The sequence below is a fragment of the Vittaforma corneae genome (genome assembly GCF_000231115.1).
Source record: "Vittaforma corneae ATCC 50505 unplaced genomic scaffold supercont1.22, whole genome shotgun sequence".
In the NCBI taxonomy this organism is placed as follows: Eukaryota; Fungi; Microsporidia; family Nosematidae; genus Vittaforma; species Vittaforma corneae.
This window is the reverse complement of record NW_006889855.1, coordinates 1,679-13,148: the sequence shown is the minus strand read 5'-3', so window position 1 is coordinate 13,148 and position 11,470 is coordinate 1,679. Positions and strand designations below refer to the sequence as shown.

The following is an 11,470-nucleotide window of genomic DNA, read 5'->3' as shown; positions in this document are numbered from 1 at the left end:
TAAATTCCTAGCCAACAAAAAATAGTCCTGGCATGGGAGAAGAAAACTTAAACATAGAACTGACAAAGATACTGGGAAAAGTCATGCAGAGCAGCTATAAAAAGAAGGAAGTCTCGGATATTATGGAGAGGATTATCAATAAAATAGAGAATAAGGTTATAAACAAATACAATGACACGGAAATAAAGTCTTTGAGAATGGAGTTTGAGGAAATCAGGAAAAGCTTCTACGACTTATAAAGTACAACAATGAGTGAAATACTAAATCGTACAATGAATTGAAGGCATCGGTACAAAAAGCAAGCCAATGCATGATTAAAAGAATGGTCTTTTTGTCTTTAAAGCCTAGCACTCGTATTAGCCCCCAAAACATTTTGACAGCCATAAGAATCCAAAGAGAGACAAAGTAGGGCAGTGGCATGTTGAAGGCTATAGTTTAGATGGACCCCCGTGCTTGGTAGAAAATAAACAATTACAAGTGCATTTTATTTACATATATTATTTGATATGCTTACTGTGCTACTTCTGCCTCCTTTTCAAGAATAGACTTGATTATTAGCACCCTCCTCTTTCTTTTGTCATACACCATGAATATTCTGTGAAAATCAAGATCATCCAGCATGTTATCTTCCACAATGAAGAACTGCGCTCTTTTCACATCAACACACTGCTCAAGTAGTGCATCTAAGTAGGAAACAAACTCTTCTACATCCTCGTGGTTCTTATACATGGTAAAAAATACAAAAGAGAGCTCATTCTTCAGCATGCCATGTGATATGTTCCTAAATGACTCCTTAGTCATCGTTGAAAAATCGTAATAGGGAAAGGCAAGCTCCAGTGCAGAAACGTAGAATCTAAGTGGCTTTGGAATGGTCTTGTGCTTCTTTTGTTCCCTAGTTTGTTTACACGAGTATGCTTCAATTTCTAAACTTCTTCTTGGATCAAAGGCCTGAAGCCTTGAGAGCAAGGCGTTTGTTTTGATTATACTGCCAATTTCTAAGAATTTCATGAGGGTAAATAAAGCAATCAAAGTAAATCACTGAATTTAAGTCATCAAACGGTATGCTTGCATTGTGTGTGGCTTGCATCAATGCTACTAACGTAACAAATATACAATATTGACATCTGCAAGGATGTAAGCGTGAGGTAGGCATTAGTCAGAAGGAATATAAAATGTATTTCACATTAATTTACTATTGATAGAGCTTACATTCTCTAGTATGATAAATTTATGCATCTTCCTTAATCAATAAATCAGTTTTATATGCAATGCTCTGCTGTTAAAATAGGTGGCATGAAACTAAGTGTTTATGCTTAAATCGAGTTGTCAGCCGGTGTTTGTTATTAAATTCTCAGGTTCTATTCAAAATCCAGTCAGATACGTTTACTCAGTGCTCGTGAATACCTGTCAAACACCCATTCTAGTTTTCAATAGACGTCAAATACAATGCATAGCATTGTAAATAATCTTCTTTGTCTTTTATTTCTGTTCGCCCATTCAAGTGCAATGCCAATCATCGATTTACTCCAAACCTTTACTTCAAAACAAACACAAATATTCTCAGCATTTCTCAACTCGTACAGTGAGCTAAGACAGATGAAGAATGTTAATAAAAATCTCACTCTTATGGCCCAGTGTATGCTGAATGAATACAATCAAGGGTTTTCAAAGTGTTTAAATCACTATTTGACTAATGAAATTGACAAGCTAGTTCTACAACTCCATCAGCAGGTTGATTTAGAACCATTTTACTGTTCCCTCATTCCATTGTGTACTGAAGAATACCTTCAATCTGATTTTTTCAGGTCTGTTTGGAAATACGGCAATTTTTATAACCTTGCCAAGCTTTATGCAGAGAAGTGCGTGGCTTTGAAAATTTTTAACTATGAGTTTGGAGCTTGGGTTATTGAAAACTTCGTTTTAATGAAGGAGTCTGTGGTTATACTTTGTGAATCAGTGGACTATCTGAAATTGTTTAGGGATATTGGATTGGACTTTATACTGATTAACAGAATTAACTCCCTTATTAAAAATGCTGATGAAAGTGGAATAGACCTTTTGGATTTTCTAGTGTACTATGCTGATAAGACTAGCTTCGACCTTCTTGAAAGTATTGAAATTAAGCTTGAAGGCACAAGTAAAGCTTGTAAAAACAGCAAGTCCAAAGATGACGACTTGGCACGTAATTCTTTAATTTACAACATAAAACCATTTGAATACAAAGCAACAGAAAAAGAGTGTATAAAAATGGACACTCCAGTCTCGTCTGACACGTTTCCAAATCCCCAATCAGAATCGGAGTTTTCAGCCACGTCCTTTCTTTTCATGATTTATAAAAGAATTAAGTCCGTTGTAATCAGACAAAAGGTAATTGTGGAAGCAACCAATTTAGTCAAAAACAGTCTGATTGACTCAAAAATAATGATTGATTTGCTGTTAGAATTTATAAAAATTGACTATTGCTCAGTTTTTGGAATGCTAAATGAATTTCAAGAGAGTGTTTGGGAGCCTTATCAAATTGTTGAAATAATGACAGGTACTGATATCTCAAAAAGCATTGGTGATATTGATAAGCTTAATAATTTTGGAAATGTCAACATATCAGATGATTTTTCTTACACACAACCGAATAATGATGATGTTTATGCAGAGAACGAGTCTTTAAGTAATATTTCTAATATTACGCAATGCTCATCCAATTCACTTACTGAAAACAAGGAAAAGCAACCCATTCATGCCTTCAATGTAAAAGATGCCTTTGGAATTTCCTCGATTGATCCATTAATTATTACCTTTGGTGACGTTGATTCTGTCAAAGGTGGTAGTTCTAATAGATTTTTCACTCATATTTTACCGACGCTCAAAAGTGTTTTAAATGATGAAAGCCTTATCAGCATTGCTCTAAAATCCAAGTTTACAAAGCTAAAGTACCTAAAAAACTCTGTGTTATTCTCTGTTCTTAAAGATAAAGCAGCAGATGTGCGAGTCTTTGCTTTAATGCTATTCTTCAACGAAGCTTTAATACTCAATCATTTTGAAGAGATAATCGCAAAAATTGAGAAAAAGAACGAATTTATCAAACTTGTTCTGAGTAAAATCATGCATGACGAAGTAGCAAAGTAAAACTACAACCAAGCAAATAACAATAAAAGTCCACTCGTATTATTCCTACTCATGGCATTTTCTAATAAACCACACAGCAACTCCTTGGGAAATTTTATTTATTCTTCTTGAGGCTCATCGTCGCTGGCCTTGGCCTTCTTTCGATTCGCTAAGATTGGGTTCTTCTCAATTAATCCTTGATCCTCGTTCTTAACAATGAAAGATGGTGTTTTAACTACTCTTCCCTTAACACAGATCTGGCCCTTGTAAATCATACATCTAGCATGGTGAACGTTCCTGGCAATTCCAGCCTTAAACACTTGGTATTGCAGTCTTCTCTCAAGATAATGGTTTAAGTCAAAATTCAAAACCTCTTTCAATCCTCTTCTGATATCTTCGGCATCATTGAAATCAACACTTGAAATCAGCCCATACTTAATAAGCTTGTTAAGCAAAGCACGTCCATGAATCATAAACTCTTTTTCATCTGTTGTAATAAGAAGCGTTCTTGCCTTCTTCTTATCAGATCTGGCAAATGTAAGAACAGTCCAGAGTTCTCTCTTGTTCTTCAAACCATGAATTCCCATGAGTTGAAGCTCCTTTACTAGATTATCCTTCTCCCAGGGATTACGAGGATATGTTGCAACCCTTCTGTCTCTACGCACACTTCCCATTTGAGGGAGTAAAAAATTTGCAGAAAAAATTTTATGAGAGATCAGAGCAGGTAAAGCTTCACATTTTCATACTGTTTTTAAGCTATTTGCTTGCTTATTTCTTAAATAAGTTTGGTTTTAAATACTGTCATGTAACTCAAATTCTACGTTAGCTAATTAAATACACCTCCCTTTCTTCAAATTTTTAATGTAAAATTTTTCACTTTAAGCTACCCACGCATGAGAAGCAATGGTTTTAGAAGAGGAACAAGGAAGCTCTTGAGGAAGGATTTTGGAAAGAGGGGCATGCCAGGTCTTTCCAAGATTCTTCAGAAGTTTAAAGTTGGTGATTTTGTTGATTGCAAGATCGACTCTAGTGTTCTGAAGGGGAATGCCACACAAGTACTATCATGGAAAGACTGGCATTATCTATAATGTTAATCCACGTTCATATGGCGTAATCTTCTACAGGAGGGTGGGTGGAAAATACATTGAAAGAGTTATGCATATTAGACCAGAGCACCTTACACTTAGTAGATCTATGGAAGATATGAAGAACAGGCAGAAGAAATATGCTGAGCAAGTCAAAGAGGCATCAAAGTCGGGAATGAAGGTTAGACCTGAGAAAATTCTGCCAAAAGGCCCAAGGCCTGCGTTTACTCTTTCTCTGAAGAATAATACGCCTATTCAGGTTTCTGAAAAGCCTTATGTTCCTTTCTTCTAAATTAAATTTATTTCCAAGGTAAGGGAGTAGTTTATGCTTGAACATGTCTGTTAACACTGTTATATTCTTTTATGTCCTATTTTACACAGCGAAGCTTCGTGTTTGATTTTAATCTCCCCGTGAAAATTGACAAATGCTAAAGTTACATTTATATTATGCATTTAAGACTATTAAGATTCAACATTTACAGACAAAAATCAGAAAGTATTCGCATCTACTGAAAGGTTGTCAGGCGTTGGGAATGTCAAAGATGTCAAGTTATTGCACTTAAAGGTTTGCTGTTAGATCTTTTTATGGAAATTCTATGTAAGAGAAGATCAAGCGGTTGTTGATATGTTTATTTATGCTTATTTTAAATTTTTAATAATTTGGTAGCAAATAACCAAGCTTTGCTGTATTAGTTAGATAGTTAATTTATCTGACTATCCTAATAGTTGATAAACACAAAACAAGTATAGCAATAAATATTGTGCAGTAGTTGCAGCTTAGAACATTAGCTGCTTCTTTCTATTTATCCAGTCTTTATTTACTCAACCCATGTTCCCAAAGTCAATGGATGTTGAAACTACTATCAGCTGGGCTGCAAGACCAAGAAAAGGAAAAAGAACATGCGAATATCTGCAAAAGAACAGAGACGCTATTTTGTGTCTTCCAGCACCCTCAATTTTCAATGTTCCACAGACTATAAAAAGAGAGGATTTGAGTTTAGATGAAGTAGAACCCAAGAAATTATGTTTTTCAGTAAATAAAAACTGTAGAGAGTCCAAGTGGAAAACATTCTATCAATATTTGAGTGACTTTCTAAACCCTGCACTTATCATTGGGGCTTTGCACGTGATCATGAATTTATTCCTTATTTCTGTATTGGTGTACAGTGTCTGTTACATTTTATACTTTGCAAAGATGGATATTTCATATAAAATAGGAATAAAGCAGGCAGAAGCAAGAGCAATAGTAGAAGAGGCAAAGAGAATGTACAAGATAAACAAATGTGATCCTACAACACGTGTTCCTGCCTTAGAAGCGCAGTGTGGGAAGTGGGAATGTATAATCAAAAGTGGGTTTTCAGGTATCAAATATACAAGAATCGTTGCAGAGCTTTTTGCAGATGTTGTTGATGGATTTGTTGGCAGGTTTAAACTAAGGAATTTAATTGTTATAATGGTATTTGTGGCTACAACACTAATTTTCAGAAGAAAATCCTCAAACTAGGCTGAAGTGTATTAAAATTCAGACATGTCCTTTTAAGCTTAAGAATAAATCTTACAAATTCAAACATGTCATTTCTACCTAACATAAAATTTGACGTTTTAAAATAACAATATAACAGTTTATTAAAGTGTTAAAATTACCTTTTATTACTTCTTTTCAGATCCAGCAATCATATTGTTGATTGGGATGTGGATTACTTTTATACAATAAGCAAATAGCCCAAGAGCAATAACTCCAACTAAATGCCCCCTGAGAATATGCCTGAACTGGTCATGCGATGGTTTTTCAGATTCCCTTATGAATTTTCTAATGTTTTTAAGAAACCTTTTTATTGAGTTGCAGCATCCTTTCTTAGCCTGAGGTGTCTCTTCCTTTCTTGATACTTCGCTCACACTTGAAGATGGCATTTGGGGTAGAAAAGTTATACAAGTAAACAAGGAAATTTTTAAAAGAAAAGAGCAATTCAATTCTTTTCCATTGATATTCAAAAGAAAAATACAAACAAAAGTATGGTTGATAAAAATAATACGCTTTATTCAATCTTACCTGCCCAGTCTGCTCATAGCTTTTAATAGAAATAATGCATCCACATTTTTATCTTCAAGTGAGCCGAAAACGCTTTTTAGCAGATTCTCACTTTTCTCTTTTGCATGTTCAAAAAAGTATCTTAACTTCTCATCAAGTATTCTTAGCCTGCTTGCCTTTTCCTCAAACTCAATAGCAATTGCATCTTTGTTAAACTGAATTTCGGGTGTGGCCGTATTCAACACTTTAACATCAATGTTATTTGACGCTTTTGCTTTTTCAAATACATCTTCCCACTTTCCTATTTCACTCCTGATCTGCTCAATCCTATTGTTGGTTGCTTCAATTTCTTTTCTATAGTCAATATCAGAAAAATAGTTGGCATCGCAATGTTTTATTACTTCTCTTGCATACTGTGAATTGTCATTCAGAAAGGCTATGCATTCTTTAATCAGCTCATTAATATTATGTGTGGAAACGTTCTTATAGATTTCATGTGACTTTATCTTCTCTTTGATCACAGGTATATCAATTCTTAGTGTCTCTTCTGAGAGACAGGAATCTTTTGGGGTTTCCACAATTATTGATCCTGATGAAAGGTCTATGCTCTTGTCCAATCTAATTGTTTTTCTCTTTTTTACAACATTATACTGTATGGTACTTTCCTCTGGATTTGCTTCACTCTTTTTACTTGCTGTCTTCTTCTTATCCGTCTTCTTCATTGTATTCTTCTTTGTGATGGTTATTTGTGGGTTTTTCTGCTCGTTATGCTCCACTGTTCCTGTTACATGGTAATCTTTAGAATTCTTTTTGTTTGTTCTTTTTGGTTGTGTGTTAGTCCTGTGCAGATTTACTGTAGTGTTTGGCCTCAGCCTATTAAATACAAAATCATGATTCATATTGTGCTTCTCCTGCATCTTAGAAGATTCTATTTTTGTAAATGCTAAATTTGCGCCTTTGTTTGATGTTTTTCTTGTGAATGTAAACCCCTCACTTGTTTCCATTTAAGGATTGAATGAATCTTGTATTTTTATTTACAAAAAGAAGGGAAAGTCAAAGACAAAATGATATTTGAATATTTAAGCTTACAATATGCACTTACATTATAAGCTTAAAATGCAACTCTGCATGTAAATATGTTATATATTTTAGACATATCCCCTGATTATTAAAAGGCTGTATTGAATGATTTGACAAGTTTGAATTTTATTTTTAGTTGATACTTTGTCTTAAGTCCTACCCTTGAACAGATGGATGACAAACAAGACTTGCTACAAATTCTAGCCGATACACAGAGAAAGTATAAAGGATTTAAAGAAGGTAGCATTAAGTTATTAGATGATGAAATTGCATATATTAAATGTCCAAAATCGTTTAAGTATGATTCATTTATTGAGCTTAATTGTGAAAAGAAGTAAATTATTGCTAGCAATAAATAGAAAATAAGCTTATTTAAGGCTCTTCTTTGGAATAGTTTGTAGCAAGAATGATTAACTGAAACTGAGATGTGTTTTTGTGTGGTTGATATTATTTTAAGGATTTAATTGATGAAAATTAAAATCATTAGACAAGTATAATAAATGAAGTTTATTAACAGGGTAAAGCCATTACACTGTGCTTATAAATCTAAAATGATGCTACTTTACATTACTCGATTGATATGAATGTTGATAAAAATATTTCAGGTGCTTCCATTGTGATATTCAATGGTGAGATTTCAGCTGGCAAATTAAACTTTATTGTGTAAAAATGGTCTGAAATTTTGACAATTGATTTAAATTTTTCAGTATCAACGGTGAAATCCACGTCTAAATTTGTCTGGGGTATTGAAATTTCAACATGTTGGCCTGAAATTTTAAACGAATCTTTCATCTCTATTTTAATTTGTTTGTCTTTAATTTCCCTCAATATTCTCTTTAATCCTGGCAGTTTAATCTCGATCTCTCTTTCACACTGAAAGTCAAGGTCAAATATCTCTGCCTCAAGGCAATCAAAAGTTTGGGTATGTTTCATGGCGTTAAAAATATATTCCAGGTTAATTGTGTAATCATTTAAAGTAATTTGCAATGCTTTTATATTCTGTTTGTAAAGTTTCCTAACTGGAAATGAGACTTGTATGAGTACGGTATTTTCAAATGATTCAAAAAATGAAGGCTCAAGCTTTATTATTGTTAGTTGTGATAAATCAGGTGATATAAGATATATTTGAAAGATCGAGTCGACTTCTATGCTAATCATCTCTGTTTTTGTAGATTTTATCAGTTTGTCGAGTAAAATTGTGTTTTCTGGAGATAGTGTGCAATGCATCTGGGGCTAAAGAATGAGCAAATATAAAGCCAGCTTAAAGGATTTTTATGATTACAAATAAAATTATACTTTGTGATAAAGCCTATTCATGAAGGAAAACGAATCAAAAATATTAATTCATTTAAATAACAATGAAAACGCTCAAATACTACAATTAAAATCCAAAATACACTTTCCATTCCTGCTTTGATTTGTCTCTGACAAGATGCTCTGTCTTTTCGCACTCTTGTAAAAAGCTTCCCTCGTTTGCTGAATATTCCATCTCATTCTCTGAGGTGGATGTTTCTATGTCCAGCATATTCAGCATTATCAGAGTAAGGGCTTTTCTTTAAAATAAATAAAATGTATCTAAAACTAGACGCATAAAGAATGAAAATTATGTGTCAGAATCGAATGTGAAAAATAGTTTTTAAACCAGTATGCATATTTGACTTTAGGCAATGCACATAATGTGATTTGATTAGTACAAACAAAAACCATACCATTTGAAGCAAATATCATCAATAGTGGCAAACTACAAAGGCTAAGTGTAATATCATGGTTTATTTTCGTTCTTTACCTTGTTGAGTTTATTTCTAGATGCAAGTTCCTGTTCATCAATCCTCAGCCACAGCTCTCCTATTGCCTTATTTGTAGCCACTTTCTCGGCAAAGGCTGCAGCCATGATTTTATAACTGAATGAAAAAATTTCTCTAATCATAGGTAAGGCTGTGCATCCTGCTGCAACATTATGCCCCTGATTACATGGATCTTCAATATTAATCTGCGAATCTCGATTTGGTTTGTATCTTGTTTCCAGCACCGAAATAATAGTCCTTTCGAACGGAAATTCTAATCCGTAAAGTTGAAAAAAGTCCATAAATATTGTGCCAAGATTATCTTCAACACGAATATTTCCATTTTGGATCAATGGATGCAATTGGACAAAATTTAAAATCAATAGAAACTGTGCATATGAGCACAGCCCACCTCGGATGGCCTCTGATAAATGCCTTCTCTTCAAAAAATATTTCAAAAGAGTAGCTAAATACTTTAAGTACGGTCGTTCTTCTAGCTGTTTAATAACAAAATTAGCACTTTTTATACTGTCATATTTATCAATAACAATATCAACTTTGCAATTGAATATTTTATCCACACATTTAAGTACAGGCACTCTGGCATTCTTTATATGAATAATATTTCCTGTTATAATATTGTTTGATTCTATTATATTTGCAATCTTAGCAAGTATTTGATTGGAATATGGCTTGTACGAAGCATCATAGGATAGACTCCTGGGTTTTTTGATCGTTTCTTTATTCATAAGAACTGTAATGTCAATATCTGATCCATAGACCATTGTACCTGTTCTGAAACTCCCATGTGATTCTACTTGACAATCTAAAGCATCTTCAATTACTTTTTTAAATAGTTCAAAAACCTTGTTTCTGGTTTTAATCTCAGTGTCTGTGAGTTTAATTTTATTGTATGATAAAAGAAGTTCTTCATTCAATTTTTGATTGAGTGTTGGCGCTCTCTCTCCTCTGAATTTAAGCATGTGGTTGATGAGAATTGATCTGTATGCTCTCTTATTTTTTTCTCTACCCACAGAATTGCTTTTAGACTTTTCTGTTGTACTTTTAGCGTTGCTTCCACGCATCTTGGCTTAAAAATTTTCTAAATTTTTAGAATCAGAAATATAGCAACAATCTTTAAAAGAAACTTCCATTGTGGTAAGATCAAAGTGATCTATTTAAAATACTTGTGTTGATTGTATTGAAGTGAAACAAGCCGCTCCGTTTGGGTTGATTAAATTTATATTGGAAGTTAATTGAATTACTATTTACTTTATCTAAAAAAATTCCCTTGTTCAAAATGACTGTAAAATATAATAGTCATGATGATATTTTTGATAATAAATTTAATGAAGGGATCAGAGAAAGACTTTTAGACATGCTTGAAGATGATGTATTTTATCATTATGGTGTGTTTATTGCCAGAGGATGGTTAAGCTACAATCTTGAAATGATTAAAAGTCCTGTTGAAATGGCTAAATGCATGCAGAAATTGAATAAAAAGGCCAAGAAATCATATAATAAGAAAACCAAAAGTTTTGAATGGTAATATGTCTGCGGTTATAGCTACAAATGCTTAATACTGTGCTAAAAGATATAAAATTTACATAGATTAACATCCTTTATTGACTTGGAAGATTGGAATGTACTATAATGGATGCTAAAAATATCTATATTTGACTTTTTTGAAATATATTAAAATTCATTTTTACAGATGAATCTTTATTAATTATTGGTGATCTTAAAATTTGCAGCTAATTGCTGATATCAATTTATAATTGTTTAACAGCAATGTAGTTTATTGTACAGTACTAAAAAATAAAACGATTTAAAATCATTTACAATCAAGATATTTGATCGCAGGAATCTTATCGGTATTTTTAAATTATCATAAATAACCTGTGTAATACTAAACATCGACATATCATGATTTTTATCTCTTAGATGCTTATATAGCATTTATACAACATTCCATTTTTGATACTTTTATTGGTGTGCTTATGCTAATTCTTTTTTGAATTTCAGTCTCAAAAATATAGCTGTTCCTCCTTTATCTATTTTAACTATTTCTTATTCTGATTTTGGCAGTCAGTTAATTGGTAAACTTTACACTTAACAGAGCACATAAGGAATTAAGAGCTGTTTTGAAACTAAGAGAGTTTTCCAGCTCATTGTCTACATCGGAAATGCCTTTCCATTTAAGATGCTTTAAAATAGAAGTATCACCAAGATTATTAGCTTCCTTTGTATCATTTTTGAAAATATAGCATGCCTCTGTCTACTCACCTCAAGATAAATTTCAATGCCACAATGCTATATTGGTCTTTTTTACGAAGTTTCCACTCCATAGTTGGACAATGTAAATCTAAAACTGTTTTCTTTAAGGCAAT

The 11,470-nt window shown here is 33.0% G+C and overlaps 10 protein-coding genes across 10 annotated transcripts; 4 read left to right on the top strand and 6 right to left on the bottom strand.

Annotated features, from left to right (window-relative positions):
- Positions 1–510: 510 nt before the first annotated feature.
- VICG_01912 (uncharacterized protein) lies at positions 511–1,008 on the bottom strand (the record flags this gene model as incomplete). The annotated part of the gene is made up of 1 exon (XM_007605295.1): positions 511–1,008. One exon carries the CDS (start codon positions 1,006–1,008, stop codon positions 511–513), a length of 498 nt encoding a protein of 165 aa, XP_007605357.1.
- Positions 1,009–1,506: 498 nt separating this feature from the next.
- VICG_01911 (uncharacterized protein) lies at positions 1,507–3,123 on the top strand (the record flags this gene model as incomplete). Its single annotated transcript, XM_007605294.1, has 1 exon — positions 1,507–3,123. One exon carries the CDS (start codon positions 1,507–1,509, stop codon positions 3,121–3,123), a length of 1,617 nt encoding a protein of 538 aa, XP_007605356.1.
- A 98-nt stretch (positions 3,124–3,221) lies between these two features.
- Positions 3,222–3,776, bottom strand: VICG_01910 (ribosomal protein S4; the record flags this gene model as incomplete). Its single annotated transcript, XM_007605293.1, has 1 exon — positions 3,222–3,776. The coding sequence occupies one exon, from the start codon at positions 3,774–3,776 to the stop codon at positions 3,222–3,224; it is 555 nt and encodes a 184-aa protein (XP_007605355.1).
- A 219-nt stretch (positions 3,777–3,995) lies between these two features.
- On the top strand, positions 3,996–4,190 carry VICG_01909 (60S ribosomal protein L21; the record flags this gene model as incomplete). Its single annotated transcript, XM_007605292.1, has 1 exon — positions 3,996–4,190. One exon carries the CDS (start codon positions 3,996–3,998, stop codon positions 4,188–4,190), a length of 195 nt encoding a protein of 64 aa, XP_007605354.1.
- Positions 4,147–4,479, top strand: VICG_01908 (uncharacterized protein; the record flags this gene model as incomplete). Its single annotated transcript, XM_007605291.1, has 1 exon — positions 4,147–4,479. The coding sequence occupies one exon, from the start codon at positions 4,147–4,149 to the stop codon at positions 4,477–4,479; it is 333 nt and encodes a 110-aa protein (XP_007605353.1).
- Positions 4,480–5,031: 552 nt separating this feature from the next.
- VICG_01907 (uncharacterized protein) lies at positions 5,032–5,691 on the top strand (the record flags this gene model as incomplete). Its single annotated transcript, XM_007605290.1, has 1 exon — positions 5,032–5,691. The coding sequence occupies one exon, from the start codon at positions 5,032–5,034 to the stop codon at positions 5,689–5,691; it is 660 nt and encodes a 219-aa protein (XP_007605352.1).
- Positions 5,692–5,837: 146 nt separating this feature from the next.
- VICG_01906 (protein translocase SEC61 complex gamma subunit, archaeal and eukaryotic) lies at positions 5,838–6,098 on the bottom strand (the record flags this gene model as incomplete). The annotated part of the gene is made up of 1 exon (XM_007605289.1): positions 5,838–6,098. One exon carries the CDS (start codon positions 6,096–6,098, stop codon positions 5,838–5,840), a length of 261 nt encoding a protein of 86 aa, XP_007605351.1.
- A 135-nt stretch (positions 6,099–6,233) lies between these two features.
- On the bottom strand, positions 6,234–7,220 carry VICG_01905 (uncharacterized protein; the record flags this gene model as incomplete). The annotated part of the gene is made up of 1 exon (XM_007605288.1): positions 6,234–7,220. One exon carries the CDS (start codon positions 7,218–7,220, stop codon positions 6,234–6,236), a length of 987 nt encoding a protein of 328 aa, XP_007605350.1.
- Positions 7,221–7,863: 643 nt separating this feature from the next.
- On the bottom strand, positions 7,864–8,523 carry VICG_01904 (uncharacterized protein; the record flags this gene model as incomplete). The annotated part of the gene is made up of 1 exon (XM_007605287.1): positions 7,864–8,523. The coding sequence occupies one exon, from the start codon at positions 8,521–8,523 to the stop codon at positions 7,864–7,866; it is 660 nt and encodes a 219-aa protein (XP_007605349.1).
- A 535-nt stretch (positions 8,524–9,058) lies between these two features.
- On the bottom strand, positions 9,059–10,165 carry VICG_01903 (uncharacterized protein; the record flags this gene model as incomplete). Its single annotated transcript, XM_007605286.1, has 1 exon — positions 9,059–10,165. The coding sequence occupies one exon, from the start codon at positions 10,163–10,165 to the stop codon at positions 9,059–9,061; it is 1,107 nt and encodes a 368-aa protein (XP_007605348.1).
- Positions 10,166–11,470: the final 1,305 nt, after the last annotated feature.